At 39.8% G+C, this 22,829-nt stretch overlaps 1 protein-coding gene across 2 annotated transcripts in view; it reads right to left on the bottom strand.

Annotated features, from left to right (window-relative positions):
* Positions 1–22,829, bottom strand: part of HPSE2 (heparanase 2 (inactive)) — a 792,642-nt gene that overhangs the window by 16,414 nt on the left and 753,399 nt on the right. For both annotated transcript variants that reach the window (XM_045361347.3, XM_005566158.5), the window contains 2 exons: positions 15,548–15,693; positions 8,182–8,328 (listed from right to left, as the gene is read on the bottom strand). In XM_045361347.3, coding sequence (XP_045217282.1) covers positions 8,182–8,328; positions 15,548–15,693 — 293 coding nt within the window. The remainder of the gene's footprint in view (positions 1–8,181; positions 8,329–15,547; positions 15,694–22,829) is intronic.

Here is a 22,829-nt window from a genome sequence, read left to right on the forward strand (position 1 = left end):
ATTGTACCACTGCACTCCAGCCTGGGTGACAGAGTGAAACTGTCTAAAGAAAAAAAGAAAGAAAGAAAGAAAGAAATAGAGAAAGAAAATCGAAAAGGTTCATCCTGTGAGATAAAATTCTAAAACTCAATGGATTCCAAGGTGGGCAATCTGAACACCAGGTCATTTGAGGAATGGTTGAAGGATCTGAGAGTGTGTAACTTGCAGACTAGAGTTTTTAGGTTAGATATATAGAAAAATTGATAAAGAAGAAGGTATAGATTTTCTCTTCTTATTTTTTCCAAAGCAAGAGTAGAAAGGGCAAGAAAGCACCTTCGGCCTAATACATGGAGGTTCTTTCCTACAATCAGAGCTGTCTAGTCCTAGCATGAGCCAGTTCCTGAGACGAGCCATCCCATCAAACAGAAGCTGAAAAGCTTTATGTCGGGGATATTATAGAAGAAACCTCTTGACCCATATGAGTTCTTTGAAATTTTTCCTTTATAAAGTCATCTTTTACTAACTACAGAACTTTCATAGAACGGTTTATTTTTAAAAGAAACTAATTTAAATGATCCCAGACAAGTGAAGATAATGGAAACCTGCAGGGAGTACATCTGGTTGACCAGAGTTCAAAAAGTCTAGGTACCAACTAATGTCAGCAGTGCAGAACTAAAATACTTAGATGTCTCGAATCTGCTGGGATAAATGGACAAATGGCCTACTGGTCCCAGAAACAAGTCTTCATGTTTTGTTTTTGAGTGTCTGAGTCTTGGTATTGAATTAATGGGGTTAAGGTTTTTCCGAAAGCTTCTTTTACCTGCTCTGTGTCCAGAAACTAAACATGGTGCTTCCAGGTATCATTAGTGAGAGATTGTGGCAGGTCAGGTGGTGGCCAGTTCACCCCTCAGGATTTTTCACATTAGCCAAGCTCTGAATCCAGAGATGAAATATCATAATATGATCTGGTCTGTTCCAACAGGGACATGAAGATATTTTTAAAGTCTTAGCACCTGGGAGTTACTTGAGTATTTTCAGAACCATTCTGTTTGGTTAACATCAAATGACACCTCTCTAAAGGCATGCAGTTAGATGCCAATGTTTTTCTTTGATATAGGATTTAATGAGGGTGAAATCAAAGCAAAAGTTATATCCCAGAGAGATGGAAAAAATGAGCAGTATGTGGAAAAGGAAAAAAAAGATGTTCATTTCTTCACAGAATAGGCAATAAGATTTTTGGTTCATAGGAGCCTTGAGATTTTTTTCAGTTGAAGGAGAGGCTCATGCAGATCTGAAATTTAAACATTAATATGGAACCTATTAGCCCCAAAGCAGAAATACTTTACATGTCTATTTATGGCACCACCCACAGGCTGCTTCCTGTTAGTTGTTTGTTTCTAGTAACAGAGATGAGCTCCTTTAGGAGATTCTGAGATTCATCTCAGAATCCTCTCCCCAACAACCCCAAAAAACCCCATATTAAATAGCTCTTGAAAGCCAGGTGAGGATATGGCCTAGCAACAGAAAGATCAAGGGACATTCTGATCGGAAACATTCACATTGAACTTTACATTCAGAATTTCCCCCTAATTTGTCTACTTGGAACTCTTGAGTACTTACAGCTATGGGACCACAAATCTTTTAAAATTTTAGTTAGCCATTGCAAATTAGATCACCGAAGAGGAAGAAGTTTTGTCTGACACAAAGTAGGATCAATAAAAATTGATGAATGGATGAAGATATATACTTTCCAGTTTCCTTCAGAGGCCTCCCTTGTTGGCATCTTTCCCTCAGAAATATACCTCTGAGAATGGGCTCCATTAGGTGTGAGGCAGTTGGAGATGCCTGTGTATAGGGGGTTGGAATATAATCTAGTGATATTGATTTTTGTATACCTCAAATTAAACAAATCTGGAGTCATTGCTGGTTTTTAATAATCCCTTTGTTTGAGAAGAGCATAATAAAAATAGAAGGGAATTCCCCAGTTTTGCTGGAAGAAAAAAATGTGCTTTTACTAGAATTCTAATTGGGAGACAGTCTTAGAAGTAGCTCAGAGAAGAACTTTTAAAAGGGTCTGAGGCCGGGCATGGTGGCTCATGCTTGTAATCCAGCACTTTGGGAGGCTGCAGCAGGTGGATCACCTGAGGTCAGAAGTTTGAGACCAGCCTGGCCAACATGGTGGAACCTCATCTCTACTAAAAATACAAAAATTAGCCAGGCGTGGTGGTGCATGCCTTAGTCCCAGCTGCTCAGGAGGATGAGATGGGAGAATAGCTTGAATTTGGGGGGCAGAGGTTGCAGTGAGCTGAGATCACACCACTGCACTCCAGCCTGGGTGACAGGGTGGGAGTCTGTCTAAAAAAAAAAGGGGGGGGGTCTGAATTCTGGACTTGTGAAGAAAAGTTAATGAAACTGGTGTGAATTAGCCTGAAGGAGAAAACTTCTGGGTAACCTCATACTCTTCAAATATATTCATTCTATAAGGAGCTTATGATGAAATGAACCCAGATAATATCATGACAGAGTCCAGTTATCCATATGTATATTTGTCCTATGTAATTGTAATTTTATAGTACCAGACTGTTGTTGTAGCACATTGTTGAAAAAAGTGCACTAGAGTAAGGGTCAGGGGAACTGGATCCTAGGGACTTCTAGCTTTTTCACTTACTAGTTGTGTGACTCTTGAATAAGTCACTTAGTGCTTTAAGACTCAGTGTCTTCAACTCTAAAATGGAAGGGAGGCAAGAATTATTCTATATGCTTCATGGTTCTGTCAGAAGGTTAAATGAGATAATGGCTATTAAAGTTTTTCATTATCTATAAAGTTACAGCCATAGGTACAGTGGCCCCCAGCGCTCTTACAAAATTAAGTGTTCAGACAGGATTGAAATTGTGGTCACCCCTTTCTGAGAGGTCTTTAAATGTGGGGCGTCTTCTAGTCCAGATGGCTTGGCCACAGACTGAAGGCTGGGGGAGAGAGCCAGATCACCTCCCAATGTCACTCTATCTCAGGATTCTCAGCATCTGCTGGTTCCCTCAGGTCAATGTGTCAGAACAGAACAGCCAATGTGATGAAAGTTGCTTCCCTCTTTCCTAATTTTTGGAATATTTTCCCTCCAAATGGAATTGAACAAGGCACATAAGGGAGAACACTGGGATCTGACCTAACACCTGTTCTTGGTTTGCTTTTTCTCTGGAAAGGTAAGTCCTTTTCATTTTAGATGTCAGCTGGCTTGTGAGGCCAAACTTCATGTTGCTTCTCTGTTTGTTGAGAGACACTGGAGATATTTATCAGGTGCAAATGATTCCCTAGAGCAGGGCTCCCTAACCCCTGGGCCATGGACCAATCCTGTTAGGAACTGGGCTGCACAGCAGAAGGTGAGTGGTGGGTGAGTATTACCACCTGAGCTCCACTCCTGTCAGATCAGCAGCATCACTAGATTCTCATAGGAGTGCAAACCATATTGTGAACTGCACATGCAAGGGATCTAGGTTGCACACTCCTTATGAGAATCTAATGCCTAATGATCTGAGGTGGAGCAGTTTCATCCCCAAATCACCCCCAACCCCCACAGTCTGTGGAAAAACTGTCTTCCGTGAAACCACTCCCTGGTGCTAAAAAGGTTGGGGACCGCTGCCCTAGAGGACAGTGGTTATTGCTTTGTGATCACACAAGGCAATGGGTAGATTCTGTGTTTTGCAAATGCCCTCAAAGTCTCCTCTGACTTATCCAGAATGGGAACTATTGTTCTGGATGTGAATGGGGCCATCTTCTTCCGAGAAAGGTGAGAAACCAGGGAACATGACGAGGGAGGGACCCACAGCTGGATTTTTTCTGGAAAAGAAAACTAGCCAGATACTGCCACCACTTCCTCTAGTCATAGAGCCTCTTTGTGTGGCCTTTTAGTGGCTTGACTTTGCCGGTGACCACTGAGAACACAGGCTCCAAAAGTGAAGAGGAAGCAGGGGGAATGGGGACCAGAAGAGAATAGAATTTCAGAGCTCAAAGGGAAGCTATAATCCCTTGTCCAACCCCCAACTGAGGAAGGAATCCTAGAGCACCTCTGAGATGGCTCCTCACACTCTGATTAATAGGCTACCTCCTGAGAAAGCCTATCCTGACCTCGGTCAGACCAGGCAAGCCTTTGGAAAACAAGCTCATTTTGAAGTGAAATCTATCTCTTTTAAATTGCACTCCTTGGTTTTCTGTCATTTTGGAGTGTTCTAGGCCAAAACTGTTTAATTTCACTTGGCAGTCCTCTGAAGAAAGTCCTCATGACTTACCTTACTTTTCTCCTCTGAACTAAATTTCCCCATTTCCTTCAGCTATTCCCTGAAGAATGTGTATTCCAGATGCAGAATACTCTTATTTGTATACACTGCAATTTTCTAAAACTTCTGTCCTATGGGCTAGAGAGCACCCACTTTTTGTCTGGTTCCTAGAATAAGAACAGTCTCTTATATAAGGAGTTGGGACTGGGGTAGGGGGTCTTACAATTGGTTCATTCACTGAGATGGGAAACAAGAACCTTCTTGTGAATGTGGCTGCCTAGACCATACCTAAATAGTGACTACAAGGGTGCTTCCTGTGTGATACTTGACATACCTAGCTCTGAGTTCACATAGAGAGGCCCTTTCAGAGATTTTAAATCTTCCCAGGCCCAGTGGCAATTCTAAGAGAATGAGAATTACCCCAAGTCCTCCAGCAATCAAAGAAGTCTCCTGGCCTTTCCCTATCCTGAAACACTAGACCAGAACACCCAACTGGTGGCTTGAATTGGGATGGAGGGCACTGACTTCCTCTATATCCTCTTCCTGGTTCCTCCAGACAGGAGCAATTACACATTCCTCTGCTCCCAGAACTTTCTATCCCCTTCTGAGCTAATACGGCTTCAAGCTGTAGCAAGAACTAGCAGACATAGAACACAGAGTCTGGCCCCAGAGGCTTATAAAAGAGAGAAAGAGACACCAAAGGCTGAAATCACTTCCTAGCATTTCCTTTCATCCCTTTCTGCACAGTCTGCTTCACTGAAACCACACCCTTCCTGTGAGACCCCCATCCCAGACCTCTCAGCTCTTTAGTAGCTGCTAAGCAGAGCACTAGATGTGGTCTTGAACATATACATGACAGTCCCTGTCTGGCAGCTTACAGTCCACCATGGCACAGCCCAGGGTCGAGCCAATGAGGTCCAGAACAGGAGAGGTGTTAAATTGGCAGTAATTTATAGGCAGAACAGACTCAGAAGAATGAAGGCCCCAACATTTCACAGTGAATTAGTGGCAGGATCGGGGCTGGAATCCAGTTCCCTTGAATTCCAATCCAAAACTCTCTAATCCAACATATGTAAAATCGTTATGTGTGTATCTGTATTTATATTTATAGATGTATGCATATGCATGGATTTGTGGAAGGCTTTATTTCAACCATATTTTCCAAATTGAGTCTCACAATAATCCCATTTGACAGTTAAGGAAGCTCAGGTTTGATCACAAAGATAAATGGTAGCATCTGAATTCAGACCCTTACCTTCTAATTCCAGTTCCAATGTTCTTCCAATTACCTGACATTATTATTTGAGCTCAGTGGGCATTACCAAATCTTTCTTAAGGATCCCTGTAGAATGAAATTCTCTTTGTCCTTGTCCCTCTCCTACATTTTTTTTTTTTTGAGACAAGAGTCTTGCTCTGTTGCCCAGGCTAGAGTGCAATGGTGTGATCTCAGCTCACTGCAACCTCTGCCTCCCAGGTTCAAGCAATTCTCCTGCCTTGGGCTCCCAAGTAGCTGGGATTACAGGTGCTCACCACCATACCTGGCTAATTTTTGTATTTTTTTTTGTACAGAAAGGGTTTCACCATGTTGGCCAGGCTCGTCTCAAACTCCTGACCTCAAGTAATCCCCCACCTCAGCCTCCCAAAGTGTTGGGATTACAGGTGTGAGCCACTGTGCCTGGCTGGTCTCCTACATTCTTAACAAAGTTGTAACACAACTCCTCACTAGTGTGGTGATGGCAAAAGTTGAACATACGGCATATCGCTGGCCAGTGGGAGTCAGTCCCTTCAGTCACTCTTAAGGATAGGTATAGAAAGACAGGGGTTAAGGTGTGGCCAGCTCCAAACAGCAGGGGAATCATCTTGGAGGCAGGGACATAGGGGAGGGGTAAATAGGTTTAGAGGCCTGCCTGAATCCTTGGTTGGAGGGAAAACAAGCTCATAAAAAAGTGCTACCCTTGACTATCATCTTCTGTTTCATCCTTTTGCTTTTTTGTAATTCTTAGCATGATTTTTTATCATAATCCTAACACATGTCTTGTTAACACATTATCTTAAAAGTCTGAAAACATTCCTCTTTGGAAGAACATTCTTAGGGAAAGCAATTGTATCCTTCCTCTTTCTCAACCAGCTAGATTTCTGAGTTGAGGAAAAGGAAGGTAATGGACATTTATTGAGCATTTACTATGTGTCAGGAACTTTACACAGATTACCTCATTTACTTTGCTCCACAAAAGAGGTTTCACAGATGAGGAAACTGATGCTCACAGAGATGACATAACTTGCCTAAAGACACACATCCAGCAAGTAACAGAGCAGGGATGGACACCTTGGCCTGTTAGACTATAGCATTTGGCCAGTCCCCTCCACACAGTGCACACAGTCTTCCTGACACTGGGCAGGCTCAGCTCCTAAGCTCTTTGGTTCCAGAGGACCCTAATGAGAGGACCCTAATCATTGCTGCAGAGTCAGCCCTTCTGTCAGAAATGGCTTTGCAGATCATTATTTAATGGCAGCAGGAGATTTAATGCACTCATGGTCCTCAGAAAATCACACCCAGGATGAGAGTTTTCAAGCTGCACAGGACCTTACCAAATATACAACAACCCTTGAAATCTGAATATTAGGAAACTGAGGCCAAAGGATTAGGATAAAATAATTTTCCCAGGTCATATGATTATTTACTGGCAAAGCTGGGACCAGAAGCAGGTCTCCTGCCTAGGATGAAGGCCAGGAATTCAGCACACTCACGATGAACTACTCAGAAGTGGAGAGAAAGGGGATAAAATACTCAGTAGAGTCCTGCTGACATAGGTAGGACTGGGAAGAAAGAAAAGCAGACGCAATGTACATGTAGCCAGAAAAAAGAGCCAGCATGTGAACCGAGACTGAAAATGAAGATCTAGGGTGGGCTAAAGAGACTCAATAAGTGACTTCCCAGATTGTTTTTCGCTCCCATTGCAAATACAATTGGAAGCCAAATGCAAGCCACCAAGGTTGCAGTGAAACAGTGAATAATTATAGCACAAATATTTGTGGGCAGCTGTTGGAGTGCAAGCCACCTGCTCCAAGTTTACAGCTTTGTTAAACTTGGTAAACATTAAAAATGGAATAGGAATGCTTCCAGTCTGTGCAGCATCCCATACCCTTCCTGAGAGGCCTTACTGGGGGAGCTGGGGTGGCCTTGCCCTTGACCAGGCCCTGCTCACTGTCCTAGAGTTTTTCTGTTCGTAGTGATCCATGTGTCAATAGTCTCTAATAGAGACTGACGGAGGCAGGGAGTGTCACAGAATCATACATTTGTAGAGTTTAGAAGGGGCCACAGAGCCCTCAAACTATAATCTCTGTCCTATTATTCAGATGAAGAAGCTGAGATGGAGCAGTGGTGTGTTCAAGTTATAAAGTTTGGGGTAGGACAGACTCTTTACCTCTGAACTTTCGAGCACTAAACTCTCTGTTTTGTGCTCCTTCCTGTAAGCCCTGTGAGGTTAATAGATGGTAACAACAAGGGAGTCATAGCATTACAGAATGTTACAGCTGTGAGGGACATGGTTCTCAACTACCAGGATGTTTGGTTGCTACATGACCATGGGGCACTATTGGCATTTGGTGAGCAGCAGCCAAGGATGCTAAACAGCTTACAATGTGATAGTCGTGTATAAAGAAGAGTTATCTCGCTCAAATACCAAGAGCACCCTTGTTGAGAAATACTTTCTCCACCATTTGACTTTACAATTGAGGGATCTAAGATAGGGAGGGGCTTGAGCAGGTTTCCAAAAGGAGTCAGCAGTCACCTGACCCCAGACCACTCTTTGTCCTACTCCATCCCACTGAGCCCTTGAAAGAATTAGTAGCAATCTTGGTGTCTTCAGCTCCCCCCTCCCTCAGCTCCTGCTGCACTTACTCCCAAGCTATTTTCAGGTTGGCACGTACTTGGACTTTAGGCCCTCCTGCCCATAGGGCTGCAGCAGGTACTGGTGAACGAGCTTGTCTCTGAGAGTCCCAGCCAGCTTGATTTTCTTTCTTGATCGATGCAAGTTGATGATAAAAAGTGTAATGGACCCACGAACATAGTTGTGGCTGAGATCCAGAGAAAGAGAGAAGTGAAAGATGGAAACAGAGTGGTAAGTTAGATGCTCCTAAATAATTTACAGGCTACAAAATATGAACAGCCCAGAAAATGGCACTTAAAAACTTGGCCACCATAGACCCTAAAAGACAGGAAGGCCTCGTCATTGTGGTTTCTTGCAAAGATGATAGCCACTTCCCGCCATACTTCTTTAGTTTTTGTTTAAATTTATTGCAATGATTTTAGAAAATATAATGTATATATTTTATGGCATATATTACCATAGTATGGAAATAAAACATGCTGATTGCAAAAAAGGAAAAATATTGAGAAACACAAAGAAGAAAAAGAAAATTCCCCATAACCCTCATATCTTGAGATATGATAATATTTTGGCAAACATCCTTCCAGTATTTTTTAATTTATTAATTTGACAAATATTTATTGAGTACTTTGACACATTATTACTCAGTTTTTACAAAACTGGAATCACATTATTCACAGAGTTTTTTTCCATTAATGAACATCTTAAACATATTCCCATGTGATTCTTTTTCTACTTGTAGAAGAATCCTAAACTTTTCAATCATAGAAGTGTAACATAATTTATTTAACTAATCCCCTACATTTGCAGTTCAAACAACTCATGTTTGAACATTTTTGCAATTATAAATTATGTCATGTGTATAAACTTTTTGATTATTTCTGAGGGATAAAGTCCTAGATGCTGGAATCATTAGTCCAAGGGACATGTGTGTTGTACGATTCCTCACCAAATTTTCCAGTTCATTCCCAGTGGTGCACCTCCCTGTGGGAAGATTTTTTCTTCCTGCCCTACTGAGTGATCACGTGATTTGCTTTGTCCAATGAAATGTGAGTGGACATGGTAAAACCTCTAGGCAGCAGCTTTAGGACTCAGTCCATCTTTTGCCATGTTTCATTTCCCTCTGCCAGAAGACTGACAATGTTCTTGACAAAGGCTGAATGAAAATGATGTGGGCAGAGGTACAGTCGAGCCATGATGGACAAGTAGTGTGAATGAGAAATACATTTTCTTATTGAAAGCCATGGAGATTTGGGGGTTATTCATTATTGCAGCATAACCTAACCTATCCTGACAGATGCACACATTTTGATTACATTGATATTAACTTTCTAGAAAGCTTTCACTAATTTTGCTCCCACCTACTCTGTATGAGAGCACCTATTTACTCATACCCCTAAGAACACTTCCAACGTGCTCTTTTAAAATACCTTTGTCAACCTGAGGGGTGAAAATGGGATTTCAATGTTGTATTAATTTGTATTTTTAAAAATTAATACTGACATGCAGCATTTTTTCATTTACCATTTCATTTCTTCTTTTGTAAGCTGACCATGTCTCCTTCCTTCCTTCCTTCTCTCTCTCTCTCTCTCTCTCTCTCTCTCTTTCTTTCTTTCTTTTCTCTGTCACCTAGGCTGGAGTGCAGTGGTATGATCTCGGCTCACTGCAACCTCCGCCTCCCGGGTTCAGGCAATTCTGCCTCAGCCTCCCTGGTAGGTGAGATTACAGGCATGCGCCACCATGCCCAGCTGATTTTTGTATTTTTAGTAGAGACAGGGTTTCACCATGTTGGCCAGGCTGGTCTCGAACTCCTGATCTCAAGTGATCACCTGCCTCGGCCTCCCAAGATGCTGGGATTACAGGCATTAGACACTGTGCCCAGACACCTTTGCCTATTTTTCTGTTGATTTATAAAAACAATTTATTTATTAAAGAGCAGTCTTTTGTCTGCAAAATTTCCCTCAGTTTTCTTTGACCATTTCAGTTTATTTACATTGTATTTTAATATATAAAAGTTAAAAAACTTTTATGTAGTCAAATTTATCTTTCTGATTTCTTCTTTTGCTGTTTTACCTACCTCAAGATTATAAAACTATTCACCATTTTGGAATTCTTTTAAATGAGCATAAGACGTTCAGAAGTCTGAGAGAACTATATGCCTACATGCATAAGCCCTTCAGCATGTATTAGGAAAACTATAATGATTTCCTTCTCTCTGTGGGAAAAAATACTTTGTTTCTAAGGGGTCCCTTAGGGCCCCATCTGGATGAGTTAATGAGAGGAAACAAAAAAATGATCCAGCCCCACCTTCAAAGGAGGAGTTCAGAGAAACTCTAAGTCAACTTTGCCCAGAGGAAAGCATCATTCCTTGTAGAAATAACACCCCTCCATCCTGGGTCACTCACCTCTGCTTCTAAAGGTGCTAATTAAGAGTTGAGTGACCAAGGACAGGTGGGTATGGTGACATGGAGTCTTTTATTTTTGTTTTTGTTTTTGTTTAGAAGCACAGTTTCCAGGGCTCTTCCCTGGAGATTCTGATTCAATCTATTTGGGATTAGGGACTGGGAATCTCTACTTAAAAAAGTCTTTCTGGGATATTTGGCAGATGAATTGGGTTTGGGAACCACTTGCTTAGAACAATTCATTAAGATTATGAGAAGAGCTACCGAAGTATATCCTGCTGGCTGTGTGTCAGAGGATTTTTCTTGCATCTGCAGGAGGGTACATTATTGTGTTCAAGGCTTTTGGATGCCTGCATTTGTGCTGTGATAAATTATTAAAACGACTCTTCCATCCGGTTCCTCCTCCTCCAGTCCTTCTGAATCCCCTGCAACATGTGAACTAGCTTTTGTAGCTAAATGAGTTAGGTCAGAAGAGAATGCCAGTTGATTTAAGCATACTTGTGTCCCCAGGACTCTGAAGAAGGATGCTGGCAGCCTGAATCAGTGTTGACCATCATTAAAGAAGAACATCGACTCTTTCCCATTGGTGGGGTTTCAGCTTAGCTTAGCTATCTGTAAAACTGAGGAAGACACCATTAATTGCAGGACCTCTAGGCTTCAGAGTGGGAGAAAATACATGTGGATGGGTATCAATTTTGCCAGACTGCAGTAAACTCTTTTGCTAGCTACCATCAAACAACACTCTCAAAGGCCAGCAATGGAGGAGGAGAGAACCACGTGCTTGCATTTATGAGTTTCTCCTCTGCAGAGCTGGGGCAGAATGAGCCCTTAGAGACTGCAGAAGAGAAGGTGGGATGTGGGGAAGTGGTGGGTGGGAGGGAGACCTGAAATCACAGCACTGCTGCAGGGAAAGCTGTCTTTTTCAAGCTGTTTGGCAGTGGTCTGATTTCCACTTACATAGTTCCCCTGGGGAAGACAAACCAGTACAGCCCAGAGACCCACATATAGAAGCTCTCAGAACTCACAGCACCTTCTCAGGTAGGAGTTGGCATTAAAGACTGCCTCAGCCATCCCTCTCCCTGCTTGGCTTGTGGGCAAGGACATTAAGCGAGGCCTTTTTGCTGCAAAGACACATTCTTGGCTGGGGAGTGCAGCACCAACCTGAAAGTAGTGTGTTGCGAATCCAAATTCCTGAGAAACATATATTCTCTGACCATAGAAAAATAATCTTGGAGAAAATGGTGTCTGAAGGCTTGGCCTGCAAGCATTTGCTGGCCTTCTGATGTTGTCAAGTCCAGGTGGCTTTTGGTTATCTTAGTGAATGTTCCTTTCAGGAGAGAAGTTGTCTGAGAGGATCATCTATCTTGCCCCATGTCTCACTCATGGGTAAGATTTTTTTTTTTTTTTTTTTTTTTCACCAGCAGAGAATCCATGTATCTGGAGTTCATTTTTTCTGGCTGTTCTTTTCCTGCCTGACATTTCTCTGTGTTGCCATGGGAGGAGGGGGAAGTGAGTCAGGGAAGGGAGGCTGGAATTGGAATATCCTAATGTAAGAGGTGGGGAATGTCAAATGGGGAGGTGCATCTTGACTTCCAGATAGAAAACAGTCATGTTCTAGAAATGTCTCCAGTGAAGCTGGGAGGCTGGGAAAGGGAAGGGAGGATGATGCTTCGCAGTCCACGGTCATTCCCACTGAAAGTCAATGTGCTTGAAACTGGGTTGATCCATTGTCTCCAAATCTAATTCAAAGGTTTTGGGTTCGGTAAAAGCCAGGCCATGTTTTGCCAAACATTTTTTCCCTTAATTTCAAAGCCCCTGTGTATTTTAAGGGAAATTTAATCCACATGTTTCTGATTCATTTACACTTAACTCATCAAAATATTGTTTTGTAAGAGCCATTTGATGTCCAAGAAGCCTCAGGAACCATTTTTATGAGCCTTTAAAAAAACTTCTTCTGAAAAACAGGAAGTCATGTTTTGCCAATAATAAACGAACTTGAACCCCAAAAGGCTTAATTTTGCTTCAACATCCACCAGGTTCCAATTGGTTCTGAACTTGGCGAAGGACCTCATCTCCACCCCAGAAACATACATTGTCTCAGCAGAATCGCTCATAAAAAGAGGCTTCCTTGTCAAAACTTGATTGTTCTCTGAGCAAGAAGATCGAGGGTGAGAACTGCCATTCTGTCAGTGTCCTAATTTGTTAATTCCAGAACAGAAAACAGAAAAGCACCTGCTGGTGGTGGTATAAGGGTCTAACTTTTTCTCCTAAATCAATCATAAGAGACAGCGCTCTACAAGGTCAGAAATGACCCACAATGCAAGGGGCTGCTGTGACAGGCAGTGTCCACATAGGGGTTGCGTGACTGTCAGGGAGATGTGAAACGGATTTCTGTGTTGAACAGGCACTGGGCCGTATGATTTCTAAGGGCTCTTTCCAAATGTAGCATTCTTTGCATTATTAATGCTGCTATTTGCATGTAGGTGTGATACCGTAGAACCTCTGAAATTCAATAAAATAAATGCAAATATCTGGAAAGATGCTTGTCACACAGCAAGTATTCAATACACACTGGAGTGCAGGGGTTGTTGTTTTAATAGACGCTTTCTCTGGATGATTCTACTCATAAGTTTATACCTTCTCTTCCAATCCCTGTTTTGGCGCGGGGCAAATATTTTCAGAGTATTCGTCAAGGTTGAATAGTGTGAATCTACCATGCCCACTCTGGGATAATTCTGTGATTTTGGCCTATTGGCCACAGATAAATGACTCAGCAGTGCTTCCTTAATGGCACATGATTTCTCAGAGAGGTGAATAGATACTTCTTCTACCTTTGAGCTACCCTAGCTGGACACTGACACAGAGGAGCCCTGAAACCTCAGCTAGCTCTGTGCATTCACTGTGGGTTTTCTTTATGAATCTAATAGGAACAAAAACACCTTCACCCCAATTATTATCATTAGGGTCATATGTAGAATGGATTATGAAAGTCTTTTCTTTCTGTCTCTTTAACAGGGAGTGAGAGAGGTTGTACTGATAGAAGCACAGTGACACCGTTTCTCTAGAGAGATTCTGAAGTGACTGCATAGAAATTAGAGGAGAGCTGGTGGTGTAGACAGAGAGTCTTGAATGCAGAAGATTTCAGTAACTTGTTTGAGGTCTCATACTAGGGAATGGTAGAATCCCCATCATACCATTTCCTTTTGGCTGATGTGGTAATATCAAAGGGGAAGAAAGCTCTAACTCTAAATCAATGGTAACATCTTGATGCCCAATTTCTGCATTCATTCATTCATTTGCAAACCTTTCCTGGGATCTTCATGCCAGTCACTACATTAGACACCAAGAATACAAAATGAATGAGACACTGGCCCTGAGTTCACAGTACACTCAGAATATTAATAACAACTTCCCATGAGAATGTTAAAGAATGAGGATGAACACTCGAATGAGATTATGTGAGGAGGCTTCTATGAAGAGACGCAAACCCTGCTAAGCCCATGGCTGCAGATAATTTTTTCCCCGAGTCCTCAGACTAGTAGTATAAAGGCCACAGACTGATATGCTTTCCAACAGGGATATAAGGTGCCAAGAGTAATTTTTCTATCTTGAGTCTGGGGGTCCACCTTTTGGGTGGTTACCTCAGGGCCAGGGCAGAGACAAGGAATACAATGTTTCCTTGTGTGATGATCAGATAACTCCAGGCCAAGGCCATAAAGCAGTCACTCTCTGTCAGGTATTGGATTGAGCTTCCTGTTGAGCAAAAGGCATGTTGAAAGCCTCTGGCCTCTGCCCAAGCCAGCCTCCCCTCATTTACAATAGGCACTTGTATCTACTGACAAGACAACTGGCCCCTGTCCCTGCTCTGCTCAGAGTGATTCTTTGAAAAGTCTTATCATGATAAATTAATTGGCTTGGCTCCTCTCTCATCAAGGAAGGAGAAGGAGCATCTGTTGTAACCTGACCACTCCAAGCTCTTTGTACTAGCTACTCCCCTTGATCAGCTCCCGATAGGCCTGGGCTGGAATGAAGGTCTGGCTGGAGGTACTTGCTTACCATTCCCTGCCCCGTTATCCCCCCACCAGGTTTTCTTTGCATTAAGAGAAAGAGAAATAATTCTCTTTTCCAGGGCAGCCTACTCTGCCTTAAACAGGAAGTGATGTAAGAAAGTCATATTTGGCCAGATGGATTTTGCTTTAGGCACCCCCCTCTCTCCAATTTAAAGTTTTCCCTTATGGTCTTAATGTGTTAAATTTTTTTGTCTGCCAAACTTTATTTATTGATAATTAATTTTCCTGTTTGTTTTAAAGACAACTGTAATGACAACCAGTGCTTCAGATCAAAAAGAGAAGGATAACCCCACACTACCACATTCGGTTGTTGTAAGTCCAGAGCCCTCAGAAAAGGAAGCCCAGATTTCACTTAGCCTCTTAATTTTTAAAATAGCTGAAAAGATTTTCAAAACACTGGAAATGGCTCTAAAGCTGGCATGACCACCTCTGGGCACTCCATTAGTTCTGGGGACACCCAGCTTGAGATGCATTGGTCTAGGGCTAGGTTTCTAGTGGCATATCTCTCCAGCATGCATCTTAAAAAGGGAGATTTATTTTCTTAAGCTTTGCTGGTGGATCATAGGAAAAGATTTTACACCTTTTGACTTGGCTGAAGCTTAGGCACACAAAAAAAGCCTCATGGGCATTACATCAACTGGCACAGAGAAAATGCCCAATAAAAATGTGTTGGATGAATAAGTAAATGAACAAATGGCAAGAATTTTAGGAATCTTTTATGATTAATCCTCTAAGTTTGAGAAGGGAGCATTTACTTGGAGTAAAAGCTATTTACCAGAAATTATTTGAAACCTGCAAAGAGCAGGTATGGTGATTCCAGCGGCAAAGTTTTCGATAAGATTAGTGAATGGACATGAGTCTCGAAGGGGTCCCAAATGGAACGGGGTGGGAGCCCCTCGGGTGGCCTTTCTGTGCCATCTCTCTGAGGACTTACTTGTGGTGGTTTGTGCAGTGAGCATAAATCCTCAGTTTGTCCCGGATCACTCGGCCAGGCCGTGGCTTCCGCTGGAGCCCAGCCACATGCACAGCCAAGACTTTGGGGCCAATCAGGCGCTTGTAGAGGAGAGACAGCCAGTAGTCCTGAGGAGAATAGAGAGGGAGAGGGTCAGGGAGAGACCACATGCTCAGGTGTTCTGAGTAAACATGACACACACACACACGGGCCAGAAATCACTTCCTACCGGGAGTAAAGTGAGTCATGACCAACGCAGCCCAAAGCCTACAAGCATGGTCAGCCCCAGGAAACACGAACCTGGGTTGATAATGAAGTGGACACTGTCTAAAGTGGCCTTTCAACTAAACTGGGATGTGTAAGTGGAGTTGACCTACAGCAGCATATGAACAAATGAATCAAGGATTTTCATATATTATGAAATAAAACCATTTGAGACTTCACATTTTCAACTTTCTTTTTCTATGACTTTACTTTTATAGTGGTTTATGATTTCTGTTTAATTATGGAATAGACTATTTCCGTTCCTTAGAATTGTTACTAACATGATCATCCAAACTGTCATCCTCCAAATATTGTCGCTGAAGACTACTAGTGCAGTGGGACTGAGGTGAAGCTTCTCCACATAGGAGACCAGAGTCCTTGATTCCAGAGTCCAAAAGGCAAACAGAAAAATGTTTGCAACCATGGTGCTAATTCTTGGTTATCCTCAACAATCTGACAATAGAAAATGTCATTCTAAACTAAAAAGAATGTGATGCTTTAACCATTCTATGAACCATGTGTAATGGATTTAAAAATATTCAATCTGTGGCACACATTTATATGAGCTTACAAAAGCCCACCTTAATTTCTGTTGTATTTGCTATCATCATATTTTGTGTTTGCATCTGATATAAATATAAAATTTACATTTCTGTTGTGCAAGTTCTTACCAACTATTGTGAGGTAATGACTTCAGTGTTTATAACTCAGTGTATAAAATAGGGCTTCCTAATAACATTTAGGACCCTCCTACCCCACTCAAATTCCTGAATTCAGTGAATATACTATTCAGTGCATACTCTTCAATGCCTTAAAGACATCAATCGTGTTTTATTAGCATTCATCTTTTCAGGCAGAAGCCTTCTGATAATCTTTTTTTTTTGTCTTGTTTGGTCATTTATAGTATCAGCTGCTTAAAAACATCTGACGAACTGCATAAATCAGAACGAAGTCTCCAAGCCCCTTTGCTACTAGAATGGCTCCAAATCTGCCCTGAGTAGTGTACTCTAAGCCATGCACAACGATTTACTTTAATTTTAAGTGGCCTTAGGATGGCTGTTAAATATGGTCTCCTAATATTAAAAAAGGCAAATAGTCATTATCAATTATATAGATGGAAAAAGTGTTATGGGTTTAATATGCTCAAATTTGGTTACAATTTCTGTGTTTTTGATGATTACTTTATGAAGTGGTTATCACACTCCAAGGGGATTTCCACCTTTTTCTTACTGACTTGCAATGTACTTTCTTTTAAATAATAAAAGTAAAAAACTGTAAGTTAGCTATGATTCGCTTACTATTTTCTCAGTAATAGTAAGATATAATCCTCTGAAATAATAATAGGGATTATTATTCTCATTTTACAGACATGCAGACATTTCAAGGTATATCTCAGGTCACAAAACTAGTGAATGGTAGACCCTGAAAGCAAATAGGGATCTATTTGCCTCCAATGGCTGTATAACACTTTCCTTCATGCTGTGAAGTACAAAGTCATATTACATAAAGACACAAGGCAGCTGAAAAACAAAGAATTCAACCTAGAGAGTGGGTACAGAATCTGGAAGGGAGCCTTAGTTTTTATATAGAGGTTGCCAAAATTTAGTTTCTAATTTTTACACTCACAAAGCATTTAGAAGTCAAGAAGAGCAAAAACACAAAACACTTCCGTTCCTCCAATTTCGACTCACTACAGTTCGTTCCCATTTTTCTTATCCTTCATTCCAATGTCTTATCACAAACACCCCTGTTTTTATTTAGGTAATTTGAAAAATCTAAACAGGCTTGCTCTCAAACTTGCATTTGGGTATAGCCATTATCTTTGTGTTACAACGATTTTCACTTAATGTGAGACACGTTTGTAACAGGCAAGCCACTCACATTTAGAAAAAAAGAGATATTGTTTATTATGTTTAATTCTCAATAATTATGTAGAGATAAAAAATAAACTTATATAATATAATCCCCACCATAACTGAGTGGCAAACTTTAGATTTATTAACTTGAAACCTGTCTGCTTTTCAGTAGGAGATAGCTAAATGCCATGCCATCCTCTAAAAAAGGAGACGAGGATACCTGGGTAAAACTCTAAAGAGGTTTGGGGTAGATATATAAAAGAAGTTGATAAGGTTAATTCCTAATGACCAACATTCTTTCCCATTTTTTTTTTTTTACTGTGGTGAGATCCGCATAACATAAAATTTATCATCTCAACCATTTTTAAGTGTACAGTTCAGTGGTATTACGTAAATTCATAATGTTGTATAACCATCACCACTGTCCATCTCTATAACTTGTCATCTTGTAAAACTGAAACTCTGTACCCATTAAACATTAACTCTTCATCCCTCCTCCCCCAACCTCTGGCAACCATCATTCCACTTTCTGCCTCTCTGACTATTCTAAGTACCTCATATAAATTAACTCATAGTATTTGTCTTTTTGTGACTGGCTTATTTCCCTTAGCATAATGTTCTCAAGGTTCATCCATGTTGTAGCATATGTCAGAATTTTCTTCTTTTGTAAGGCTGAATAATATTCCATTGCATTTGTATACCAAATTTGAACTTAATTTGCAGCCTAACACATGGACTTATCCTGCAAAATGTCCCATATGCAATGAGAAAAAATGTGTATGCTATTGTTGCTGGGTAAAGTGTTTGGTGTGTCTGTTAGATCTAGTTGGTTTATTGTGTTGTTTAACTCCTCTACTTCCTTACTTCTGTCTTGTTTTTCTTATCATTATTGAGGATGGGATATTGAAGTCTTCAACTGTTATTGCAGAAGTGTCTGTTTCTCTTTCCGTTCTGGCAACTTTCACTTCATATTTTTGTGATCTGTAATTAGGTGTGTAAACATAATTGTTATATATTATTGCTGTATTGAACCTTGTATTAATATATAATGTCCTTCTTTGTCTCTTATAATCTTTGAAAATTTAAAATCTATTTTGTCTGATATTAGTAAAGCTGCCTCTGCTCTCATTTGGTTACTATTTTTATGGAATATATTTTTCCATCCTTTCAATCTTTTTGTGTTTTTGGGTCTAAAGTGAATCTCTGTGTAGACAGCATACAGTTGGATCCTGTTTTACTTTTAAAATCCTTTCTGGCAACCTCTGTCCTTTGACTGGAGAGTTTAATCAATTTACATTTAAAGTAACTACTGATAAGGAGGGACATCTGTCATTTTGCTGTTTTCTATATGTTATAGCTTTTTTGTCCCTCATTTCCGATATCACTGTCTTCTTTTGTGTTTAGTGATTTTTTTAGTGAAATGTTTAAATTCCTTTCTCATTACCTTTTGTGCATACTCTATAACTATTTTCTTTGTGGTTACTTTGGTATTACATTTAACATCCTAATTATAACACTCTAATTTGCATTTATACCAGCTTAACTTTAACAACATACAAAAACTCTGCTCCTTTACAGCTCTGTCCTCACCCTTCTCAATTGTTTGAAATGCTTGTTCTCCGGTGCTGTAAAGAAATAGCACTTGAACATAAATTTAATTTATTTAGTAAGGCCATTTTTATTTCCTGCAGAAAGGGCACACTTGCCAGCAGTTTTGCCACAAGGGTACACCGAACAAAGGAGACAAGGTCATTTATAACCTGACGCATCCACCCTACTGCTGTGTCTGGTTTCCATTGGCTGGAACGGGACCTCACATTCTGTATTTGTCTGGTTTGGCTAGCAACTTAGAATTTTTTAAAAGAGGCAAAGGTAGAGGAGAACAAAGGAAGGAGGAAGTAACTTGTGGAATGCTGAGAAAGATAAACACACTTTTAAATAAGGAAGAGGAACAGGTTATGACCTAGTGCTTGCTTGGACCAGTATAAGCATGCCAGGGCAAATATTTAGGCTAAATTGTGGGAGCTAAGAACATAAAGCACATTGATTTCTTTATTACAGCCAGCAGATATTTAAGAATGTTAGCACAGGTCTTTGAATAAATTTTGCTTTTAGGAGAAGTTACTATTTATTCCTAATTAGACGGGGAGGAAAGTCTTTGAAGAGGAACCTCTATTTTACTTTTTATATCAATGGTTGATGTCACAAAATTACATCTGGATACACTGTGTGTCCCCAAAACATAAACTGATAATTCTTTTAAATACATTATTCTCTTAAATTATGTAGAAACAAAAATTGGAGTTACAAACCAAAGTAATAATAACACTAGCTTTTAGACTAATAATTGTTTTTAAAAGAGGTATTAGTCTGTGAAATCATGCAGAAAAAAAGTTAAAACCTATTGTCTTAAAAGGAGTTAAAACCTATTGTTACAATAATGCTAGCTTGTATATTGGCTCATATAATTAATATTTATTGAAATATTTATTTTTTCATACAACTTTGAATTACTATGTAGTATACTTTCATTGCAACATGCAGGACTCCCTTAAGCATTTTTTTGCAGAGCAAGTCTAGTCGTCACAAAATCGCTCAGCTTTTCTTTATTTGAGAATGTCTTAATTTCTCCCTTGCTTTTGAAGAAAAAGTTTTGATGGATATAGGATTCTTTGTTGACAGTATTTTTTTTTTCTTTTTAGCACTTTGCATATATTGGCTCACTGCCTTCTGGCCTTCAAAGTTTCTGATGAGAAATCTACTGATAATCTTACTAAGAATTACTTATATTTGGCAATTCACTTCACTCATGATGCTTTCAAGATTTGATTTGGCCTTTAAAATCTGATTTAAAGTATCTTGGTGTGGGTCTCTTTAGATTCATCTTATTTAGAATTCACTGAGCTTCTTGGATGTTTATATGCATGTTTTTAAAATCAAATTTGAGATGTTTTCAGCCATTGTTTATTGATTATTTTCTGTGCTCCTTTTTCTCTTCTCCTGGGACTCCCACAGTGTGTATATTGGGCCACTACTTGGTGTCCCCCAGGTCCCTTAGGCCCTGTTCATTTTTCTTCAATCTTTTTTTTCTGTTCCTCAGACTAGATAATTTCCACTGTCCTACCTTTGAATTTGCTGATTCTCTCTTCTGACTGCTCCAATCTGCCTTTGAATTACTCTACTAAATTTTTATTTCAGTCACTATATTTTTCAGCTCCAGAATTTTTTTTTGTTTCTTTATAGGTTTTCTTTCTCTTTACTGATATTTCATTTTGTTTATATATCATTTTCTTGACTTTTTCCACATCTTCGTTTAGCATCTTCAAGAGAATTGGTTTAAAGTCTTTGCTTAGTAGATCTGCCATCAGGTCTTTTTCAAGGATGGTTTCTACGGATTTATTTACTTTTTTCTTTGAATGAGCCATACTTCAAAGATATTGTTTATTTGTATGCTTTGTAATTTCTTTGTTGTTGTTGGAAACTGGACATTTGAATCTAATAATGTGGTGACTCTGGAAAACATATCCTCTTCTTCCCTAGGGTTTGCTGGGTTTTAGTTGTTTTTGGTGTGTGTGTGTGTGTGTGGATGTGTGTGTGTGAGTGTGAGTGTGTGTGTTTAATTGTTGTAGGCTGTTCCTTTGCCAGGATCAGCCTGAGGTACAAACTTAAGGTCTTCTCAGGTCTTTTTGAGTCTGCACCTTTTCCTAGGTATGCGTAGTACTTTCTACTTTTCCCTGTACACACAGTTGCTTTTTGAATGTTTCTGTATTTAATGTCTGAAAAAAAAAAAAGAGGAAAAAAGGAGGAGAGTAAAAAAACAAAACAAAACAAAAAGGCACCAATCTTTTAAATCCCCTACAGTCACTTCAGCCAGAGGGGGAGGGGCTTACATCAATGGAGAGAGGTGCAACAACAATGGTTACCTGCCTCTTTATCTGCACCTCTTGGTCAGAAGCAGTAATCAGAGATGAGAGTAGAGATCCCTGGTATTTAGAGGATGGGGTATTTTTTGATCACTCTGACTCCTGCCAGCTGTATGCAAACTGCTCCAGGAACACATACACAGCTACCTGCCATAGGGCTAAGAGGTGGGGAATGGGTAGTCACTACTGAGCTAAGAGCTGAAATTGACCAAAATTAACTGCAATTCACCCTCCTAGCCTTCCCTTGAAAGCTGCAAGCCTTTAATAGACCTTGTCCTTCTAAAATAGTTACATGAGACAGATTCTGCCAGTGCAATTGTTGTCTGAGTGAAGAGACAGATTCATGATGCTTCCTATTCTGCCATCTTCCCAGAATCCTCTATAACATAGGCTTTTAATTTTGGTAGTAAAAATCCTTGAGTTGTATATGGAATAAATGTTCTGTTCAAGTTTGTAGTTTGACTTCTATCACTTTTTATGGTTTTTTGACATGGAGAATTAAAAAAAAATTTATAGGAAAACACATCAATATTTTTCTTTTGGTTTTTTCCTTTTTTAAATTCTTAATTAAGTCCTTCCTCATATAAGGATTAGATACATCTTCACTTATATTTCTTCTAGTTCTTTTTTATATTATTTAAACATTTAAACTTTTAATTCATTGAAAATGATTTGATGTATACTATTAAATTTGTTATTTTTTAAGTAGTCTAGTAATTATTTTAGTATCATATAATGAATAACCTATCCATAAGCCCATCCTTATCACACACTAAGTAACAGTAGGTCTTCACTTAATGTCATCAAGAGGTTCTTGGAAATTGTGACTTTAAGTGAAACGATGTGTAATAAAACCACTTTTTTCCTCATCAACATTATAATGAAATGACATTGAGCAAAATGACATTATTTGAGGGTTTGCTGTACATCATTTCACTGAAAGTCACAGTTTCTAAGAATCTACCAATGACATTAAATGAGGACTTTGTGTGTATGTGTGTGTATCTTATGATGTGGGATATTCATGATATACTGATAAATAGTATATGTAATTCTGTGTCTAGACTTTCTGTTGTCTTCCACTGAACTCTCAATTTTTAATCAGTTTCACAGCATTTTCATTATTATCATTTATATTTTAATATCTATAGATTCAAGTCTATTTCATTATACTTTTTATTATTTTGTTCAAACTTTTCTTATTTAGGCATATTTATTTAA

The sequence above is a fragment of the Macaca fascicularis genome, chromosome 9 (genome assembly GCF_037993035.2).
Source record: "Macaca fascicularis isolate 582-1 chromosome 9, T2T-MFA8v1.1".
Lineage (NCBI taxonomy): Eukaryota > Metazoa > Chordata > Mammalia > Primates > Cercopithecidae > Macaca > Macaca fascicularis.